We start from the raw sequence: 23250 nt of genomic DNA, 5'->3' as shown, positions 1-23250 counted from the left end.
TCGTGGCACACCAATCTCACTTCCCGAACCCTAGGTAGAAACCCTAGGGTACACACCAAAAACCCTGCGCCCAATTTTCTCTCTTTTCTTTCTTTTTTTCTCGGAAGGTTTTGGACCTTCACCTTGCGCAGAAGCCTTCCTCACGCCCCAAAGTTTCTCTCCTAATTTTTTTTACGCACGTCCCACCTTTCTCCTCTTTTTAAAACAACGTCGAACGTGTCTTATCCGCGTGAGAGGATAAAGACAAGAGGTTACACATTTGAATTCAAATCAAATTTGAATTCAAACGAAAACCAACTTATCCCTATCCTTTTGGGCATGAGAAGAGAAGGGGCGTGGCTCTTTGTGCGTGGAAAAGTTTCACGAGAAACCTTTTCTCGTGTAAGTAATGTGGCGCACAAAATGGATAAGGATGAAAGGGCAAGTGATAAGTTATCCATTCAAATTCAAACATGCTTTGAATTTGAATGGCTAACTAATTAATTTATCCATCCATATGGTGCACAAATGAGGACGTGGGGAAGGGTTTTATGTGAGAAAAATTTCACGAGAAGTTTCTTCTCGTGAATTCAAATGGGTGCAAGGAAGTTGGGTGACGCAGGGAATTTAAAAACAAGGTGGTTTGATTCAAATTGAGCCAACCTAGTTTAAAATAGGTTGAGCACAATTAGACCAAATTAAACCCAACATAATTAGGCTTAATTAGGCTTAATAAAATCCTAATCAAATCAGGAATTAACTAAACCTAACCCCTGATCAAATCAGGGACTAAACCACCTTAGCGATTAGGTCAACATTTAACCTAATCGGGTCAATCCAAACTGAATCCAATTCAATTGGACTTGATCCAAAAATAATTACTCAATCAAATTGAGTTAATTAGTTATTAAATCACTAATTAAATCTCTCATAAATATTGAGTCCAAATTCGATGGGCAATCAGGCATCAGAGACCATCGATATGAAACCCTGATCAAAGAGTTCAAATTTCAAATTCAAAATTCGAAATTCAAAATTTTGACCCCGGTACCCAAAATGTGTGGAACTCATGATTAGAGAATCCTAATTCTCAATCATAGAGTTCCAGATAGATAAGACTCATAATCAGCCATCAGATCAGAAAGGAACCTCTAATGTGTGTGACCCCGCAGGTTCGAACCTAAGCCGGTAGCACAGGAACCAATTTCTGTACTAATCGAAGTGACCATCTAGCAATGGTACTCGATGATCGGATAGGTCGAATAATCGCAATCGCAACATTCAGAACCTACGTGAATATGGTTACCGTATAATTCATCCCTTTTGACCCCTGTGTTTAGGATGACTCAGGGTTAAACTGTCAACCCTGATGATATCATCCGAATCGTGCTCAACTCAATTAGTCCTGTGACTCCTCACTAGGACTACCCTGGCCAAGGTTTTGCTAAATTGAAACACGACTGTACACAGCTCCTAAACTGGAGTGGTCAATCCCATCTTGACACACGCACCGACAAGTCAAGTACTTGACTACACCCAGCAACCTTCCGTTACTGAATTAGAAATTCAGGTAGTCCAGTGCCTAAGTGCAGTGAGTTGCTTGCAAGTCACCGTGGCGGTCTCAGGTCGGAGGGACATTTATACCCATATCCCATCGGAGCAAATCTTGACAGCAGAAATAGCTCCGGAGTTGGTCACGTTCAGTGCAGATGTACCATTACATCTCACCTGTATGCCATACCAGTGTCTCCACACTCTTTGGTTATGAGGACAACCAACCCATATGGCACACAACGACCTATGCTCGATAAATATTGTCGTCCTTGGTAACAACGTATCATTTGGTCGCGAACATGTTTAAGGACTAAACGACAAATCCTCCTTTGTCGAGTCTAAATAGTCCTAAAGACTTCACCACAACACAGGAGTTCATTAGAAGATGAAACATTTGTGATGAAAAATTACCAAAATAACTTTTATTTATTTATAATTCATGTACTAATACAAAAGGAGCACAACCGTCAACAGGCTGACGATTGGCTTTGGGACACTATTCCCAACCATGAAGAGGGGAGAGAGAAGATCAGAGGGGATGTGAAGAAATGGAGGGATATCAGGCTTTTGCTGGAGATTGAGCAGATTCTCATAACCCTAGGCGCAGATAGGGTTTAAATAGACCCTGCTACGCCATGCAGTGCCATATCATTCGACCAATCAAAAAATTTTAATTAATTTTGAAAAAATTTTGATTAGTGGAGTGATATCATCTGATCATATCAGATAAGAATCCCACCAAATCCTTCTACTGTTGGTGCCAACACTGGATAAACACAGTGAGATTGGCGCCCAACAGTTTGAGTCGATCAAGGCATAGAGTCCTCATCTCATGGGACTCTATCCTTAACCACTTGGGGTGCAAGCCCAATCTGATCTTGGCATCCACTTTGAGGCCTAATTTAGCAGGTGGACACTCCACACAAACTCTTCAATGACCTCTTACCAAGTGGCCTTCAGTTTAAGATCCATAAGTCAATGTTTGACCGATGTCCTAAAACGAAAATGGCAGGTGATAGAAATTGACAGGTGTTGTCTTAAATTTATCTCATCAATTAAGATAAGATTTTTTTGAGCTGGACTGGCTCTAATCAGACTGAGAGAAACCTTCTCAAGATTCTCTGGATGAGTCAAATCATATTTGGCTCAGTCGAGATGAAAAAAATTATACGAGGAGAAAGTTAGGCTCAATCGTGTGCTAGCATGATTTGCTTGAACCTAATGGATCTAATCCAAATCAATCAAACTGGACTAGCTCAATTGATGACATCCAGACCCTAACTCTTATTTGTGTGACTCAATTAGATTCATTTTCGTATGGTAATGAGATATGTCGTCATCTCATCATCGACATCATCGAAACTCCTTTCAATGGATCAGAACTCTTCTGATTCAGACAATTAGAATGATCGATCATCAAGATCATTCTAATTACTCTCAAAATCCATCAGTGACACCTAGCAGTATATGGTAGCAACCCATCAGAAATGAAGGCGAACCTCTCGGTGCAGCTACCGGTGTGATTGAGTTCCTCTATCATGAGTTCTGATTGAATTAGGATTAAGGTGAACTCGTCAAACCCAACATCAGTCATATGAATCAACCGATCGATCCGAGTCTGATATGAAACCCCAATGAAAAATTCTTTTCCATTATTCCACTCTGCCATGGCTATGGGCTTAAGGACTCGATCTTTCGATCATCATAGGACTACTCTCATCTATCGAGGTTGATAGATCCCATCTTGGTATAATCTGATTCCTACAATGAATATGCTTCAGCCAACATATACCTCAGGATTTCAAATGGCTAGGAGACCGAGTTATGGTGTAGTCAAACTATAATACACTCAAGATGAACTGTCGATGTACCTCAGATCAAAGAACTAGACATACAGCTGTAGCATCGAGCTAGTCATCGATGAGAAGGTGACTTCCTTATGACTGCTCGAGGTGGTCATGCTCAATACTCTCATTCTCAATGAATATCTGTACTCTCGCTCGGTATCTCCACACCGTAGACTCAAGACACATCTACTCTAAGGAAGCGATCGTACACCAACCTTTCGGATCGATCACCATCCTCGTGATGATCCTATGGTCAGGAGTTGTTTATGAGTTAGTTATGTAAATTCATGCCTTAAATTTTCAACTCTTAAAAATATGAATTAACATTCCTACTAACTCAAAGGATGTATCATAGACACAATGTACACAATGTGATAGTAGAATAACCCTTTTATTCATTTATAGTCAAAATTATAAATTTATCTTTATATTTGTATGAAAATGTGTCAGCCAATCTGGCATCTAGGGCACACATCTAACAGAAGCTGTTTCTTGTGCTGTGTGCTTATTAAATAGATTTTCATTTAAAAGGCTTTAGAATATGACACCAGAAGAAGCTTGGAGCAAATATAAGCCAAGGGTGGATCATTTATGAATTTTTGGAAGTATAGCCTATGTCAAAGTGCCAGATCAAAAAAGATCAAAGTTGGAAGATAAAGAAGAAAAATACATCTTGTTGGGCTATGGTGAGAATTCTACTAGGTATAAGCTTTATAATCTTCTAACAAAAAAATTATATTTTCTAGAGATGTTGAATTTGATGAAGAGCAAATTTGAAATTGGACAAACAAAAAGAAAAAAAAGCAAAGCAGAAGTATTATTGATGGAGAGGAGGAATTAATAAATAAAGAACCAACTTCATTTCAAGAAGAAAGACAAGCAGAATCACCAAGAGAGTCAACTGCAAGTATTGAAGGCAGAAGCATTCTAAAGATAAGAAACATTTAAGATCTCTATAATATTATGAGAAAACTTAATGATACTAATGAGAAGATTTTACCATATTTTATCTTTTTGCAGGATATGATCCTATCAAATTTGAAGAAGCAAATATTGAAGAGAAATGGAGAAGAGCAATGCATGAAGAAATGCAAGATATAATCAAGAATAACACTTGAGAGCTCATCCATCTTCCATAAGGATATAAGGCCATCGGTGTAAAATGGATGTATAAAACTAAAAGAAATGCAGAAGGCAAAGTAGAGAAGTATAAAGAGAGACCGGTTGCACAAGGCTACAAACAAAAATAAAGCATTAATTATGATGAAATTTTTACTCCGATTGCACGTCTAGAGATGGTACATCTTATTATCTCCTTAGCAGCTCAAAATAAATGAAAAAATTTTCAAATAGATGTAAAGTTAGCCTTTTTAAATGGTTATCTTAATGAAAAAGTATATATAGAGCAATCTTCGGGCTATGTAAAAGAAGATGAAGAAAGTAAAATATATAAGTTGAAAAAAACTAATATAGACTAAAGCAAGCTCCTCGATCTTGAAATGCTAGAATTGATGACTACTTTATTAAGAGTGATTTTTCAAAATACCCTTATAAGCATACTTTGTACATGAAGACTAACAATAATGGAGAAATTCTACTTGTTTGTTTGTGTGTAGATGATTTAATTTTCATAGAAAATAGTCTCTCTATGATCAAAGAATTTAAAGCCTCCATGGTTAAGGAGTTTGAGATGACTGGCATCGGGCTTATGGCACACTTCTTAGGATTAGAAGTAAAGCAAAGGAAAGAAGGTATTTTTATCTCACAAGCTCACTATGCTAAGGAGATTTTGGATAAGTTTGTTATGGAAAATTGCCATAGAGTTGATACTCCGATAGAAGTTGGAATGAAGCTATTAAGAAGAGGAGAAGGAAATGATATTAATCCAATATATTTTAAGAGCCTAGTTGGAAGTCTTCACTGCCTCACATACACAAGACTAGATATTCTCTATAGAATTGGACTTGTTAGTCGTTATATAGAGGAACCAAAGAAATCTTATTTGAAGGCCGCAAAGTGTATTCTACGCTACATCAAAGGTACTCTTAGTCATGGATTATTTTATTCATCTAATAATCTTTTGGAGTTGGTTGGCTATTCAGATAGTGATTAGTCTGGAGATATTGATGATAAAAAAAGCACCATGGGATTCTTTTTTTTTTTTTTAGACACCGCATTGATATGGTCCTAAAAAAAGCAACCAATTGTCACTCTCTTCACTTGTGAAGCGGAATATGTTGTTGCTACATCTTGTGTTTGCCATGCTATATGGCTAAGAAACTTATTGATGAAGATTCAAGTGCCACAGAAAGAAACTTTAAAGATACACATCAATAACAAATTAGCCATCGAGTTGGTAAAGAATCCTATCTATCATTGTCGAGTGAATGTCTGGCCAGGACACCACCTCCCAAGATCCTTTCAGTACCATGCGATGCAGCAGGAAGAAAGAAGAAACAAAACAAAAAAAAAAACAATCAAAATACGTGGATCAGTTACAAAAGAGCTCGCCTCCACGGGACATGCAAACTTCACTATAAAAAAAAAATTTTACAAGAGGAGACCTCACCCTCAACCCTTGTACACCCGATTCTCTCTCACTAGAAGTTTTTCTCACAAAAGCTCTCTCTCTCTTGGAAGACCCCCTGAACCCCTGAAGTGCCTGGCGACCGCTGTCCAGAAGCCTCCTGCTCCTTCTCTCTCAGTGCTTTCACCTCTCTCTCTCCTCTCAGGTTCGTACGGCTCTGTACGGCGAGAAAACCCGAACCACACCTCTCTCTGTTGTCACAGGCCTTTTTAAAGGCTTAAGTAGGGTTTAAATTAGATTAGGTTTAAGAGTTCTAAACAAGCCAAATCAACCTCCTGAACCATCGGATCATCACCGAAAATTCTCTGGGCCGTCCGATTGCGATCGGTCCATGAAATAGTATCGTGAACCGCGTGAAACGCATGAAAAATGCCAACGCGGTCCACAGGTCCAGCTGTGGACCGCCCGATCCATGGTGGACCGGGGCAAATGGCCAGCACGCCACTTGGGCCTGGGCAGCGCACCCGCCTGGGCCGCGCGCCCGACTGGGCCGCCCGCCCGCCTGGGCCTCGGGCCTGGGTCGCGCGTCCCGCGCGCCGCCGCAGCCCACCGTCGGCCGTCGGTGGTCCTCCACTGCCTTGGGTCTCGTGCCGACTTCAAAAGCTCGTATCTCCTCCATCCGAGCTCCGTTTCGGATGATTTTGATCTCGTTGGATCCATTTTTCACCGCGAACCTCACTGTGGGCTCAATGTGGACTGAATCTCGAGGCGTTAAATCCTAACAATCTCCACCTCGACTCGATATTCGGCCTCCTCCAAACTCCGAGAGCTTCTGGATCTCCTCGCCCCTATGCCCTGGGAAAATCGCCTGCTGATCATGGATGGGCAAATATGGGAGTCGAGTCTGGCTGCTCGATCCCATCTCCATCGTATGCTGTGCTCCTCCTGACCTGAGACCTGCTCGGGGCATCATCCTGCGGCAATAGGAATCTCACCTTGCGACGTCGCCTCTCGTCCTCCCGAGTCTCCTGTCTCGTGCCTGATCTGTCTCCTGGAGCTCCACCTCGCTCTGGGCTCCACCTGGCTCCCGAAGCTCCACCTCGCACTGGGCTCCCCGCTAGGTAATAATGTCCTCTGCTTCTCTTCTTCCCCTCCAGCACAATCCTATCGCCGCGTAACACCCTCAGGATTCCTCCACCAGCTACCATCCTGTAGCCACTCGAATCCAGTCTGCTAAGTGAGATAAGATTCTGCCTGAAATCGGGTATGTATCGGACCTCCCCCAATCTCCTCACTGCACCATCATGTGTCCTCCAGCTGACCGTCCCAATGCCTCTGATCGCACAGCTCGATCCATCCGGCAGATATACAGTACCCTCATTGTTCTCCAGGGAGTCAAACTGCTCCTCTCTACAACATACATGATAGGGGCATGCAGAATCTAATATCCACTACTGGGAAGAAGTAGATACCTCATCAGATATCTCCAGGACATCTCCATCTGAATCACTGCCGGCCGTCGCTACAGCAGTCACTGTCCGATTTTTGAGTTGAGGGCAATCTCTGACTAGATGCCCTAACTCCTCACACCGGTAACACCTGGTTTTGCTCAAGTCCCTTTTGGACTTAGACCGCCCTCGTTGCGATCTCCTGTCGCTCCGTCTACCGCCTCCTGCTCCTCCAGAAACCACCAAAGCTGAGCTATCGCCATCTGAGCTTGAAGCTGGGTTCTCCCTCCTGAGAATCTTGTTCTGGAGTATCGCCGCGGTGACCTCGTCCATCTTGATAGTCCTCTTTTCCACTAGAAGAGCAGTCACCAAGGACTCGTACGAAGGGGGAAGCGACGCCAGCAAAACCAGCACCCTGGTCTTCTCCTCAATGTTCTCGCCAACGCTGAGGAGGTCGGTGAGGATCTTCTAGAAGTGGCTCAAATGCTCCTGCACGCTCCGTCCCTCAGTCATCCGCAGTTGGTAAAACTGCCTCCAGAGGAAAAGTGTGTTGGTGAGAGACTTCGCCATGTACAACTCCTTGAGCTTCGACCACAGCACCGTCGGGGAAGTCTCGCTCAGTACATGGATCACCACCTCATCCATCAGGTACATGCGGATGGTACTCACCGTCTGCATCTGTAGCCGTTTCCAATCCCTCACCTTCATGGTGGTCGGATTCTCATCGCATAAGAGAGCATCGATCAACTCCTGTTGGATGAGCACGTCTTTCACCCTTGCCTGCCATAAGGATAAATTGCTCTTACCATCGAACTTGCTGATCTCTATCTTGATTGTTCCTGTCTTCTCTATCTTCAGTCTTGCTCACTACCACTGCAATCTGCATCCTTGTACTGCCTTGCTCTGATACCACTTGTCGGGTGGATGTCTGGCCAGGACACCACCTCCCAAGATCCTTTCAGTACCACGCGATGCAGCAGGAAGAAAGAAGAAACAAAACAATCAAAATATGTGGATCAGCCACAAAAGGGCTCGCCTCCACGGGGCATGCAAACTTCACTATGAAAAAGAAATTTTACAAGAGGAGACCTCACCCTCAACCCTTATACACCCGATTCTCTCTCACTAGAAGTTCCCCTCACAAAAGCCCCTCTCTCTTGGAAGACCCCCTGAACCCCTGAAGTGCCTGGCGACCGCTGTCCAGAAGCCTCCTGCTCCTTCTCTCTCAGCGCTTTCGCCTCTCTCTCTCCTCTCGGGTTCGTACGGCTCTGTACGACGAGAAAACCCGAATCACACCTCTCTCTGTTATCATAGGCTTTTTTAAAGGCTTAAGCAGGGTTTAAATTAGATTAGGTTTAAGAGTCCTAAACAAGTCAAATCAACCTCCTGAACTGTCGGATCATCACCGGAAACTCCCTGGGCAGTCTGATCACGATTGGTCCATAAAATAGTACCGTGGATTGCATGAAATGCATGGGAAATGCCCACGCGGTCCACAGGCCCAGCCGTGGACCCCCCGGTCCACGGTGGACCGGGGCAAATGGCCAGTAGGCCGCCTGGGCCTGGGCCGCACCCGAGCGCGTGGGCCTGGGCCGCGCTCACGCGCGGGCCCACGCACGGGCTGGGCCGCCCGCCCGCCTGGGCCGTGGGCCTGGGTCGCGCGTCCCGCGCGCCGCCGCCTGCGGCTGCGCCGCTGCGGTCCTCCGCCGGCCGCCGGCGGTCCTCCGCCGCCTTGGGTCTCGTGCCGACTTCAAAAGTTCGTATCTCCTCCATCCGAGCTCCGTTTCGGGTGATCTTGGTCTCGTTGGACTCCATTTTTCGCCGCAAACCTCGCTGTGGGCTCAATGTGGGCTGAATCTCGAGATATCAAATCCTAACAATCATGATTGAAGCAAACATATTGACACAAGATACCATTTTATCCAGGATTGTGTCAAAGAGAAGAACATACAACTTGTGCACACAAAGACTAAGGATCAAGTAGCAGACATCTTCACTAAACTATTGCAAGTAAAAGCTTTTCAAAGAATAAGAAAAATTCTTGAAGTTATCTCTTTCAAAGAATCAAGTTTAAGAGGAGATGTTGGAAATTAAATTTGATTAATGATATTTGCAGCATAAGTCATGAGGGATTAAAAGTCATGATAGATGAAGAGTCATGCGTCTTTATATTTTTTAATGCATGAAATGTTATGTGAAAAGTCATTGTATTAATATTTGGTAGGTTACTAAAGAGTATGTGAAGGATAGTCATGAAGTCTATATAAAGGGTTGTACTCATGCTCATTTGATATAAGCCAAGCCAAAGAAACTAATGCACATTCTTTTCTATTTCCTTTCCTAAAGTTTTTTTTTATTTTCTCTCCTACTTCAATTCTTGGCCTACCATACTCCTAAACAACCAATACATGCATGCAGCATGGCTTGCTACCGATATGCGGTGTGTGAGATTGGTGCCCGTCATTTTTAGTTAGAAGGTGACTCCTCAACTATTGTTGCATGGGACTAATTTCGTCACCTCCTTGTTCACTTGTGAAGGGGATGCAGCTGATATGCCTATCAGCTTGGTCATACTGTGCAACTTCTCTTTGCTCACTTATGGAGGGTATGCCTATTACTTATGGAGGGGACGCAGCTGGAATGCCGATCAGTTGGTATGGAGGAGAGGGGCAATTTCTTCATATCCTGCCATCTTTTCTTCCTACCGTGCCACCGCCTGGAGCAAATTCGCATATCATCCTTTTTTAGTTTCTCTTTGGGGATGTTTTTATCCACGCTTAGAATGCTTATTTCTACTTCGCATGCAACTTTTACAGTCTGTGCTGCAATTTTGTTCTGTCAAAGGTTGCTACTTGGGTTCTGATTTTCTTCTCGTATATGTTTCTTCTGTTACCTGCTGCAATTTTGGTGTATACTAGCAGTGGATTGTGACTTGTCTTGTCTTCGTGTATGTTAGTTTAACACACGGCAATCCAGCTCCTTGTGCTATCCAAAAAGGGTGGGGGAAAAAACATACCAGATGGATTTCTTGGTCTCGAACTCAGCTTAATCTGTAGAATAAATTAACTTTTGTTTTGCCCATTTGGCAACGTACGACAGTTTGGCCGAGTGGTCTAAGGCGCCAGATTTAGGCTCTGGTCCGGAAGGGCGTGGGTTCAAATCCCACAGCTGTCAATTTTAAATATCTTAACAATATAAGATTTTTAAAAATAACCTAAAAAACCAATTTGAACTTTTAAATAATTATATTATTTTTAAAACAACTAATGATACTTTTCTAAACAAATTCATAATGCAGATTATGAGGGAGTCGTGGTTCTTGTTACAATGGTTTTTAAAAAAATCAAAAATTCATACCAACTTTGAAAAATGTTTTAAAATATTTAACAAAAGAAATTAATTTTTAATTTTTTAATCTATGAATTGATTAAAACTAATCCTAAAATCCAATTTAACTTATTACAATATATTATATTTTTAAACAATTCACAATACAAAGTGCGTATAAACCTTTACGATGTTCTTTGCAGAATTTGGAATGCATCTTTCCCGTAGATCAAAGAGGGATGCCGATGCTATGCTGTAGTCTAATTTTTTCCTTGGAAGGGAGCTCTCATTTTATCTCTTGAATATCTTCCACGAGCTATGACTTATAGCAAAATTCTTTGTGCATCATAGATGGTGTAGAAAATCCTACATGGAGTGCACCGTCTCGTCTAATTGATCCACATAGTCAATACTTTTAAATACGCATTTAATACTTACAGGTCAATTTTTTCATTTAAAAATTTTGTATAACAAAAATACTTCTATTTTTTGAAAAAATTATGACATTCTATATCCTTTGAAAAAATGCTCCTGTTATAATTTTTTATAAAAAATAAAAATATTTTTATCATTTAAAATTTTTAAACGAAAAAATCGATTGGTAGGCATTAAATGCATTTTGAAAAGTGGTTGGACAAAAATATCCCTCTCATATTATGATATTTTAGGCTATATTATGTCATCCTGGACTATATTACGTTATAGGATATCATAATTTTTTCAAAAAATAAAAATATTTTCGTCATACAAAATTTTTAAATAAAAAATCAACCAGCAAGTATTAAATATGCATTGAAAAATGATGATTATGTAGATCAATCAAATAAGACGGTGTACTCCATGTCGGATTTTGTATGCCGCCTATCTTGCACTAAGAATTTCTCATGACTTATAATGCAAAACAAAGTGGGCCGCTCTTGTATTCATAGGCATCCTTCATGTCAAGGTGGATCGATTTTTGCAAAGGTGTATGGCACGTTGCCGTCTGGTTAGAATTCTAAAGACGAGCTGTAATATGGCGCATGAAGGCATGGTTGCGAGGCTGGACCTCCCCAACCTCTAATTGGGAGTAGTTTAAACTAAGAACAATTATGTATAGACAAAATCTTAAAATATAGGAATTATGAGATTGTTGGAAGGTTTGAACATACCTAGGAGGCGTAAGCCCATGGAAAATAGAGCCTGGAGTCATTGTTTTTGGCTCTTTTATATATACTTGATTAGAGCGTGCCTAGTATTAAGGGTGGTAGTCGAGTGTGTTGGGTTGGATATATGTTAAGATCAAAAATTTGTCAAACTAGATCCAATCTATTTATTAAAAGGATCAAACATTCAAATCTAAATCTAATCTTTTTATTAAATAGATGATCCAACTCGACCCACATAATCAATTTATTAATTATGTCAAACTAGATTAAAGGGATTAAATTGATTAAATGGATTTGGCTAGACAGATCAAAAATAGATTTTAAATAGATTAAATATATTAAATAAATCAGATTATTGACTCGATTCAATTATTAAATGGGTCAAAATGAGTTGAACGGATCAAAGATCTAAACCTAAACTTTAACCTATTTAACAAATAAGCTTAGACATTTTGATCTATTTACGATCTAAATTTATTTATGTTAAATATAAATTTATTTTAAATAAATTATTTATAAATCGAATTGATGGATCAGATCATAAATTATCATCTTTTTTAATATACGAACCATTTGAATAAAATATGTTACACTACTGAAAAGTTTGCTTCTAAGAGTAGACATAAACATGTATGTGCACACACATCAGAGAACATGTCATGACAGACCTTTGTGGCAAGAGTCATAAACAGATCTAAGACTACAAGAGACTAATAAGAAGAGGTGGAAGTGCGTTAAGGTAATATTAAAAGAATTTTGAAAAATTAATGAAATGGAATCCAATGACCGGTACTTGGAGGAGTTTTACTTTGGTCTGATTTTTTTTTCCACAAAAATAAACTTTAAACTCAGCCTTCAAAATTGTTAAGCATAAAATATATTTATGGGATTAACCCTTGAGTTGGTTAGTATCCTAAAACATGTTGCAAAACTTTTCAGTGAGTCTAGTGATATTTCTCTCCTCTGTCTCATGCTCACACTCCCTAACAACCTGATCCCACGCTATCTCTCTTTGGATGGAGAGAGAGCTACCATGAAGGAAAGCCGACTTCGATTACAGATGGGCCAGGCGTTCATGCAGCGTGAGCTTGGCCCCCATGTTTGTTCGGCCTTCCGATTGGAACCAATCTCAAAATTGTTTAGCTCAAGCCCAAATGAAACTCATGCATGGCCTGATTCACAAATAGGCTTGGCGGATGTCAAGTCCGAGCATGCTTAGCAAGACATGGTGCATGAGGGATGACGATGCATTGATGGGCAATTGAGAGAGGAGGATGGGTGGGAGCAAGGAGGAAGAGGAGGGCTGCAATGTGCAGGGAGGGAGGAAGGGGGCAAGAGAAAGCAAGCATGTGCGAGAGAGAGAGAGAGAGAGAGAGAGAGAGAGAGGAGGAGGAGGGTGGAGTCGTGGGGTGAGGAAGATGGATGAGAGGATGAGGAAGGAAAGGGCTAGGGCAGGGGTGGGGGAGAGAAAGAGGGCGAAGCCGATGGGGTAGGTAGGAGGGGGGAAGGGAAGGCTACGCAGGCTACATTATGAGGGGTGGGGGGGGGGGGGTTAAGAGGGTTGAAAATTTTTTGTGTATCATGGATGTTGTAGAAAATTCGATATGAAGCATACCGCTTTGTTCGATTGATCTACGTAGTCATCATTTTTCAACACGTATTTAATACCTGTAGATTGATTTTTTCATTTAAAAATTTTGTATGACGAAAATATCCTTATTTTTTGATAAAATTATGACATCTTATATCCATATTATGATATCCTGCATCCAGAAAGTTATAATTTTTATTTACAAGATGTCATAATATAACGCAGAATGTCGTAATATGCATAGGATGTCATAATTTTTTCTAAAGAATAGGATATTTTCATCATTCAAAATTTTTAAATGAAAAAATAAAGCTGCAGGCATTAAATACATATTGAAAAGTGATTGGACAAAAATATCCCTTCCATATTATGATATCTTGGGCTATATTATGATATTCTGGGCTATAATACGCCACAGGATGTCATAATTTCTTTTCAAAGGTCAGGAGCATTTTTGTCATATAAAATTTTTAAACAAAAAAGCCGACCTACAGGTATTAAATACGCATTGAAAAATAATGACTACGTAGATCAATCGGATAAGGCGGTGAGCTCCACGTCGGATTTTCTACACCGTCCGCAGTGCACAAAGAATTTCTCAGATTAGAAATAGGTGTGGGTTGTGGTAGGGGATGGAGTGGAGCAGCAAGTGGGGCCCTAAGGACCTAAGGTGGTTACAAAGTGGGCCCTATCAGATGAGTCCTTGATTCGTTGGATCGTGCTTGGGCCAAGCCTGATTTATATCTGGGTTCTACGAGCAAAGTCCAAGTCCAAGCCACAATCTCGGGCCAAGACCAAAGCCCAATCTGAAATTTCCCTAGTCCAACATATTTTAGATCGGACCGTATCCAATAACCCTAGCTAGATTTGCCGGAGATCAAGCCTAAAATTTGATATATTTTTTATTAAAGAATAGTGAAGTAAAAATATCATATAAATATCATCTATCCTTTTTTTTATTTCTTCTATACTAAACAAAAAGAGAAAATTATTTCCATTCATCCTTCAATTCATTGATCCTTTCTTCTTTATTTATCTTTTCTTTGATCCATCCTTCATACCAAATAAAGAATAAAACTTGTGATTTATTAACATGCCAAATATGCACAAGGGTATTAACACTTTACCATTCGGCAATGCAGGCCCTTATCCAACTTTGCATGAAAGGGGTGAAGCCGTCGTATATGGTTCATCACGTTGACGTATATGGTTGTCCCATAGAAGAAAATAGACACTCCATTGGTCATTATTTTTAATAGCTGTATAACAGTGCATTCTCGTTTTTAACAGCTCTCTGTGATCCAATCTCTCAGATTTGATTTCCTTGGCCGCTTTATCTTTTGGAAAATGACAAGAAGAAAATTCTTTTCCTCCTATACACCTATATCTCAGCACTATTTTAAAATTTGATTAATGGCTAGTCTCTTCTGGATCATATCACAAGGCTGATCGTGGCTGTTACCAATGAAGATTGAGAAAGAATTTTAAATTTTATTGTTATATATAATATATTTTGAAAATTAAAATTATGTTGGTCTATATATCTATTTTGGTCAAGGACTATGTTAGAAAAAAAAAATTAATTATGTTTGATCCTTCAGAGATATTAGTAACTTACTGAGCCGATAAAGCTCACTCCATCCTTTTCATTTTTTTCATATCCAAAAGATTCTATGGGAGTTGAAACCTAATAGTGAGAGATATATGATCTTAGATGATATTTGCTTAATTTATTTTTGCAAGAAAATATTGATTTTGATTATGATGAGACATTGGTGGCATATATTTTATTTGAATTAATAAAATTAAAAATTTATTTTGAATATAGTTTGATATAATAAAAATAAAACTTGCATATTTTTGAGGATCTTGTCGTAAGGAGTGTGCGGCTATTATAGTGAGCTGGGCATGGCAGCACACCACGGATGGGTCGGGGAGGGGTTGGGTGGGAAGACTAGAGCTGGGCTTGTTTCCATCCCTTGAGAAATCATCCCTCATAATCAAAAATTCCTTATAGTCCTGATGGCACATAGGATCAACATGTGGGAGGGTGTAGTGAAGAGATGTCAACAATGTCAACCCTGACAGGGTAGGTGAAATCCCTGTGAGTGATTTCGACAATCTCCAAGACTTTCATTGCATCCTCAACAAAGACGATGGCAGGGTAGTATTCTTGGTCAAGCTAAGGAAGAGGGAGAGATTCTATAAAGGATGGAAACGTTCCTCGATCTGATCTAGGCCTTGTGGAATAGCCGATGATGGTTTCCCCCATCACAAATTGACCACGAGCTTATATGAAAAGAGAAATGCTTGGTCTTCACCTCCTCCCTCTTTTGAGTAGATAGAACCTCTCTACGATTCAGGAAGTCAATCAGAAATCTATAGTGGCCGAACCTCTTTGGCTCCCAATCGTACCCCGAGAGTAGAGAATGAAGATCCTCAGCAAACTACCCACTGATATTTGCTTGTTGTTCAAAGTGGACACCTCAACAATATCCGCATGGAGGGACAAACAAAGTTGTTTTTTCACCGATTCATACATCAACAAAAAGGCTTGAAGCTTAGCCAATCATCCCTTGATGTCCATCCCTCTTCGTTAGCTCAACTTTGTGAAGAAACTTTAGGATTTGGTAGTGTGGCCGATCCTCCTACTCACTTCTTAGGTGCCCTGCATCCTGCACCTCAAGGATTCAGATTGTATCTTTCGCATAAAAGAATGATTCATCTTTTTTTACAATGTCAACCATTGAATAGTATAATGATCACTTCAAGATTTGTCAAAATAGATAGAAGAAAGATGTTAGAGTACTTTGAGATCTATACAATGCATAATCCAATGATTTATATCACATAAAAGAAAAAAAAAATCGATCATTCTTTTACACAAAAGAAATAACCCAAACCTACCCAACAATTGCAGCCTTTTTCAGAATAAAAGGATAATGAGGTTGGTTAGACCGTGCCGAACAGAGTTGGTGCAATGCCACCCATTACCACTTGAAAGCCATAATGCAATGCCACCCACCATCACTCGAAAGCCATAAGGAATAGGTGGAGTTGATAGAACATCTAGAATTAAGAATTGCACCGCAGGTAGGTCTTCGTCCAAGAAGACCCCGCAACGTGATCGGAAAAAAGATAGGCATTTTATTGCTAATCTATTTAGAAAAGAAAAATATTGGGAGGATAATTTTCTATCTCAATCTTATGAAGCGGTCATAATATATATTTTTAGTTGAAAATATATAAAAAATTATATGTAGGATAATTCAAAGAGAGAAAGAAGTAACAAATGGACCCCTAGGATCAATCCTAAATGCTATTCAAAATTTCTCATGGAGATACTGCCAACATTTACATTGGAGTCTTTTTGTAACTGTTAACTTGGGTAAAAGATAAAGTACTAATCGATTGTTTTTAAATCAGAGTCCTAAAATCAAGATCAAAGAATGGCTGAGAAAAAACAGAGGGTACAGACACAAGGCTCGGTATTTTTTTTAAAAAAAATAAGAACTCATAAAATAATACAATAAAACTCTCATATCTTTTTCTCAATACAGAAGTTTTCTTTTTGTTGTAATTGTGCATCGCAAGTAAGACATTGATCCACTCCTTGGCGACTACAAAGAAGCACAAGTTACTTTGTAACCACTTTCGGCACCCCAAATATTTGCATATGGTGAATTTTATTTTTTCTTCATCTCTAACCAGCTCTTACCCTAAATCTGCACCATACATGATCATCTAAATTGTGGATGGACATCCACATAGTAGTCAAATCACTTGTGTTAGGTACAATTCCAATGGTTGTTGGTCTTATCGCACATCTCCTGCCACCTATCTGCACCATGACTTTCTTGTCTTCAAACTGAATACTCGGCTTTAACCTAGCTTAATGCATAAGATGCATGTCCTCAAAATCTCGTTATAACATCAGAAAGAGTTAGATTTGCTATATAAGACCATACTAGCCGATACAAGGCGTATCATACCATATTGATAGGGTACTAAGATTCGATGCACTCTCATATCAAGCGTTAATACCAAAATATTCAATGTACGGAGATATACTGGTTGAGTCAGGTGCAGGATCTGGTAACAAGATTGAGGCTTTAGTTCAAGTATTCATGTTTTAATTCTATTTCAAGCCTAGTGAAGCTGTGACCTCTGCCCAATCAAAGAAGGCTGAGAGAAAAAAAAGGGAAAATTTTCTTGTCCCGTCTATTTAATTTTGAAAACTAATTCTTTTATAATACAAAGATAGAAAATTTTACATGTAGAAATAAAATAATTAAGAATTTATTGTCCATGCACTAGGGACATCCATGAGATGCTAACAACTGCTGCTTCCAATAGTTTTAACTTTCACTCATCTAGAGCATCGCTAATAGGAAAAAGGCAGCTTCATATGACAATAATCCATATAGGATAGGAAAGATACCCCCACCATATATCGTGAGACGATGAAAACGTTTCTGAACATACGGAGGCATGGTTGGCCAAATCCAATGCACAAACCCTTGCCTAATTATTATTGTTCTCGCAACACTATACACGTTGCGATATGCTACCATGCAAGCGAAAAAAGGGATTGAAAGAACACTGCTGCATAAAAGCATGCTGATATGCTTGCTGCTGGGAGCCAACACTACATATATACCCATTGCGAATGCAGTGGACATGCCAGTCAATGCCCCCCATAGATAAGACATGGCCCCCCTAAGGGCTCGTCCGCGAGTGCGTTTATCAACTGCCGATGTTCCCGCAAACGTGAACCAGAATGTGGCTATGATGGAGCAGACCAACGCGAAGGCATCTGAGATTAGGAATACCTTGAAGGTATACCTTTTTGCAAGAACTGCTGTGCCATGGCCTGCATGATCATCAGCTATATACCCCCCAGGGAGAGTGAAACCAGCAGCAAATGTAACCGTAGCAATCAACACCGAAGCGATTGCAAAATTTCTGCATAAATTCACGCATTTCTTGAATTCTTTGTCCTTTTTGCTGGTTGATATTTCTTTGCACGATGGATTCTCTTTGGCCTCATCGCTGGATAATTCAGCCCTTTTTAAGTCATGCTTTCCTCGTGGACCAGACAGACCCTTCATTAGAGCCAAGCAGCTAGCAATGCAGACTTCTCCATTCTACGGTAGAAGAATAATTTAAGAACATAAAAGGAGAGATTAGTTGAAAGATTGAGAACATTACATGTTTAGTCAACATTAACATTACACTTCTTATGAGTGAGCATCCCAAGCTTGATGCTAATAATTAATTGTTTATTTATTAAAAGTTCTACTTTTTTTAAAAAAAGAGGCAAGGTAATTCTGAATCTCCTGATAATATAAGAGCTTAAAGGTGCCGTCCAGTGAATTTAAGTCTCGTTAACGACATTAGCATTTATTATTCCAGAAAATGAATGCTATTTTTAAGATTTGTGTTTACAGAAATATCTAGAGGGTCATATACATGTGAATGGAAGAAAAAGTGCATGCTCATTCTCCAAATATAATCTATCCATATCCTTGCGTCCGTAGGTGCATGAGAGAGAAACTAAAGCTTGTGATTAATTTGTGGCATCCCAATCTATAAGGAAAGAAATCCTTTTCTTCTTTGGCTGACCTTATCCGGTTCTCCGGTTAGCAAGCCGAACATGGATACGGGTTGTATCCTTCGCACGAATCCACCATTAATGGATCATGCGACAGCCGCTTTACGATCTGTGCAGGATGTGATGATCCAGCAGTTGACCGTTGTGAAAGAAGATCAATCGTTCTTTCATCCAAAAGTTACAACCTGAACCCGCTAAACATGTACAAGGCGTTAAAAGTTTACCATTAGGAAGTGGAGGCCTTCATCCAACTTTGCGAAAGCCAAGTCGAGAGGGGTGAAGCCGGCATTATTCATAACATTGACGCATAGGGTTTCCTCCCGCAGAAGAAAATGCACACTCCGTTGATCACTGTTCTCAACAACTGTGTGTAACGGTGTATTCCCCTCATAATCCCGATTATTTAACAACTTCTTGAGACCCCGTCTCCTGCAGATAAGTTTTTTGACCAAATCAAACTGTCCTTTTTGAAAAGCGGCATGAAGGAAATTCTTCCCCTCCTTGTCTAATAATTCATCGGTATCTGGGCACTGTTCTAAGATGTGATAAACTCCGTTAAAGTTGCCCATCCTAGCTGCAATATGTATAGGAAATAAGCCATCGACATCTGATAGGTAGGCTGAAGAGCGATCATGCTTTAATAATAGCTTCATGACACCATGATGACCATCCGAAGCTGCATAATGAAGAGGAGTTCTCCCTGAGGAATCGACTTCTTTGGCGAGCGATGCCTTCTGTTGCAATATGTCTCGCGTAATTCCTATCACATTGGTATCATGAAAGTTATCGTGAGCACTAGTGTTGTACCATATTCATGGTGCCTTCACAAATTAAAATACACAATATATTCCATGCATATGCTTGCTTTATATATATTCTAATTATGCATCTGCTAAGATATTTGGTCAAAATGGAAAATCATCGTAAGAAAATATAAAAAGAAAAATCAAAGTTAATTTGTTATCTGATAGAAGGGAAGTTATACATGGTGACCATCAAGGGAAAGTTGTCAACTGAACCTCGCTGGGCGTAAGTGAAGCAGGAAGCAGCAGCTAAGAAGAGGGCCAAGATTATCCACTCGATAGCGATGTCTCGGCAGACAATTGGCTACGTCTGATCCCGCCAACATCCCAGCTACTTGATTTCAGACTGATTACTTGAGGCCAAGGTTCTTCCCAGTGATCAATTTTGGATAGTATAGTTTCTTAATTCCCAGTCCGGGTCTAGGTTGAGGGAAGGATTCCTAAGGTATTTAAGCTTTCCTAAGGTGGTTTTGCTGGGCATGTAAAGTGGTCGGCCCCTAAAGGGCATTGTTTTTCTTTGTTATAGCCTGTTTTTTTATTGTGATCATTTCATGAATAAAATGGTGGTTTCCTACTTCGCGTGAAATGGTGGTGATGATGTAGCCACCTTTTCTCAAAAAAAAAAAAAAAAAGAGAAAAAAAAAAGAGGAGACTGATATACTAATTAGAGTGTTTGATTACCTTGTCTTACAAAGACTGATACATGTAAAGCCGTTTTCTTGTTAGGACCTGCGAAGGATGCTAGGGAAGCACTCTCCCAGGAGAAAGATCGTAGCAAGACTTTAGCCACATCAAAGGATCCTGTCATGACGGCCAAATAGAGCGGTGACATGCCGGCACCGTTCAACATGGATGCTAGTTCGGCATCCTGCTCCATCAGTACTTTAGCAACGCGCACATGGTTATATTGGGCAGCCTCATGTAAAGCATTGGACTCGTCCCTATTCCTCGCCCTCAACACTCTGTGTTTGATCCCATCCTCACTCGCGAAGTGGATGATATGGGAAACTATCTCAACATTCCCAGCCCTTGCAGCGGAGTGCAGCGGAGTGTCGAGCCTTGTATTTGGTGCTGTCAAAAGCGATCTCTTTCTGCGACAAATCTCCCAGGCAAACTCTGCATATCCTCGGCTAGCAGCTATATGGAGGGCTGTGTTCCCCTCCAATGTAACTCCGAGGAGGCAATTGGTATTATTTTGTGTTACTGCATCATTTGGTATTGTTACCGTGATCTATCCTACCGAATCTCTTGAAGGACATTCTTGTTGTAGCAATTCATTTAGAATTTTCATTTCTCCTGATCTTGCTGCTTTGAGCAGTCTAGAATTAATGGCTATACGGAGGGGTTGGATTTCGCTCTGAAGAACTTCAAAATTAGAATCTATTTGTACTGTTGTAGCAGTCATTCTTTCCTTGATCAAAGTCTCAGCAACTTTGTGTGCTTCAAACACTGCTGCTTTAGCATCTGCTATTTAGATCACCTTGATGCACCTTGCGGCCCCCCACTATTTAAAAGAAATCTTTCCTCATGGAAGACAAATAAATCACATGCATCCAAAAGCGAGATTTAGATAAATCTTTTTTTTTTCCTTCTTTTTTTTTCTTTTTTCTTTTCTTTTCCTCAGTTTTTTTCTTTCTCTTTTTCTTTTTTTTTTTTTTTTTTTTTTTCTATTTTTTTCTTCTCTTACCCTCTTTTCTTTTTCTTTTTCTTCTCTTTTCCTCTATTTTTTTTCTTTTTTTTTTCTTCTTCGCTTTTCCTCTTTTCTTTTGTAAAAAAAAAAAAGAAAAAAAAAAAAAAGGCATCTGAGACTAGAAACATCCGCACCGGAAACATATGTTGGGGTCAAGTCAATGTTTTTGGTTTTTTGTGCAGAAAGACCGTGTTTTTCCATTAGGTGGTCCATGGCCAAACCACGCTGGGCAGGTAACATGGCCACTTAAGAGAGATCAACCCGAATCAAACCAAACCGGCGTTTGACAAAGATCTTCCCATTTTCGAGCATGACGTTATATGTAGACGACTGGTGTGGAATAAACTATCTTAAAAGATCTTTCCTCCAGGAAGGCAAATAAATCATGTTCACATGCTCGGCTTTGTCCTTACATAGGAAACTCGCGCTTATATATATATATATATATATATATATATATAGGAAAACTCGTGCTCTTATAATTGAACGCGACGTTTTGTATGGACATATTGTGTGAAAACTAGTAGCTACTTCATATAGAAATTATTGTGTTTTTTACTGTTTTGCTTACATATTCTGGTGACCATAATATCACTGTCATGTTTGACCAGTCAACCATTCATTATACTAGCTGACGACGACGACGAACTTGGAAATAAATACTCGTTCAAAAACGCGGTTTTGAAGCTACATGCCGAAACGAAATTAGTGCGGCCCACATAGACCCGCATGCGAGTATATATATCAAAGTGTCATTGTTCATCCAATCAGGAATCAGGATCTGACTAAGATGGAGCAGGCAAACGTAAAGGCATCTGAGGCTACAAACATCTTGAAAGCATACTCTTTTACACGATCTGGATGATCATCAGCTATATACACCCAGAATAGTGAAACCAGCAAAGAAATATTCTGCATTCTAGGGTACAAGAAAAATTTTGGAACGAGAAAAGAGAGATCGGTTGGAAGATCGAGAATTGTATATGTTCATTAATGTTACACTCTTATAAGTGAGCACCCCAGTTGATGATAATATTTGCTTATTTGCTTGTTAAATTTTCTGATAAAAAAGGTGAATTAGGTAATTCTGAATCTCTTCACAATATAAGAGCTAATAGGTGCCAACCAACGAACTGAAGTCTCTTTAACAACGTGAATGTTCATTATTAAGGTTTGTGTTGATAAGAAAAATGCATAGAGGGTTCATCTTGAATTGAAGAAAAAGTGCTCATGCCCGAGCATAAGTCTCGTTGTCTCCATATGTATATGAATAGATGCTAGAAATCAAAGCCTCTTTGCACGTGCACGTGCACGTGGGTGCAAAAAATTTAAGGAGATATTTGGTTGGAGAAAATTAGGATTGGTATGGAAATGAGAATAGATGATTCTCATTCCAACTGCTTGGTTGGAGGGTAGAATAGGAATGGCTTAATTCCTTTAAAAAGCCAATCCTAACTCCTCCCTAAAGGTTCAAATCTCCACTCCAATTTCGATTCCGATTCCGTTTATGAACCAAATACTTTGAAGGATATAGCCATTTCAATTCGTATTCTAAGATTCCGATTGCAAACCAAACACCCTCCAATCAAAAAAAATAGAATTGTGATCAAAATCGAAATCAGAATAGATTGAAACGGGAATTGCAATGGCTATATTCTCCAAATATTTGATTCATGGTCAAAATTAGAATCGGAATGAAGATTTAAATCTTTAGAAAAGAGT

The 23250-nt window shown here is 39.8% G+C and overlaps 1 protein-coding gene and 1 non-coding gene across 2 annotated transcripts; one reads left to right on the top strand and one right to left on the bottom strand.

The window, feature by feature from the left end:
• Nucleotides 1–10449: 10449 nt before the first annotated feature.
• Nucleotides 10450–10529, top strand: TRNAL-UAG (transfer RNA leucine (anticodon UAG)). Its single transcript has one exon. It is a non-coding gene; the product is annotated as a tRNA-Leu (tRNA).
• A 7265-nt stretch (nt 10530–17794) lies between these two features.
• On the bottom strand, nt 17795–21768 carry LOC105047141 (protein ACCELERATED CELL DEATH 6-like). The gene is made up of 5 exons (XM_073260041.1): nt 21663–21768; nt 21096–21287; nt 20520–21041; nt 19260–19795; nt 17795–18568 (listed from the first exon to the last, which is right to left on the bottom strand). Exons 1-5 carry the CDS (start codon nt 21766–21768, stop codon nt 17795–17797), a joined length of 2130 nt encoding a protein of 709 aa, XP_073116142.1.
• Nucleotides 21769–23250: the final 1482 nt, after the last annotated feature.

The sequence above is a fragment of the Elaeis guineensis genome, chromosome 6 (genome assembly GCF_000442705.2).
Source record: "Elaeis guineensis isolate ETL-2024a chromosome 6, EG11, whole genome shotgun sequence".
Taxonomy (NCBI): Eukaryota; Viridiplantae; Streptophyta; class Magnoliopsida; order Arecales; family Arecaceae; genus Elaeis; species Elaeis guineensis.
This window is presented reverse-complemented; position numbering and strand designations above follow the sequence as displayed.

Bases quoted from the DNA above. Each gene is read 5' to 3' on its own strand.
- LOC105047141 (XM_073260041.1), bottom strand. From the start codon at position 21,768: ATGTTACCTGCCCAGCGTGGTTTGGCCATGGACCACCTAATGGAAAAA. The intron at 21,042-21,095 runs GTCCTTCAAGAG...CAAATGATGCAG, and splicing joins TGAATTGCTACAACAAGAAT to TAACACAAAATAATACCAAT. The intron at 19,796-20,519 runs GTAATCAAACAC...CCAATGTGATAG, and splicing joins ATCAGTCTTTGTAAGACAAG to GAATTACGCGAGACATATTG.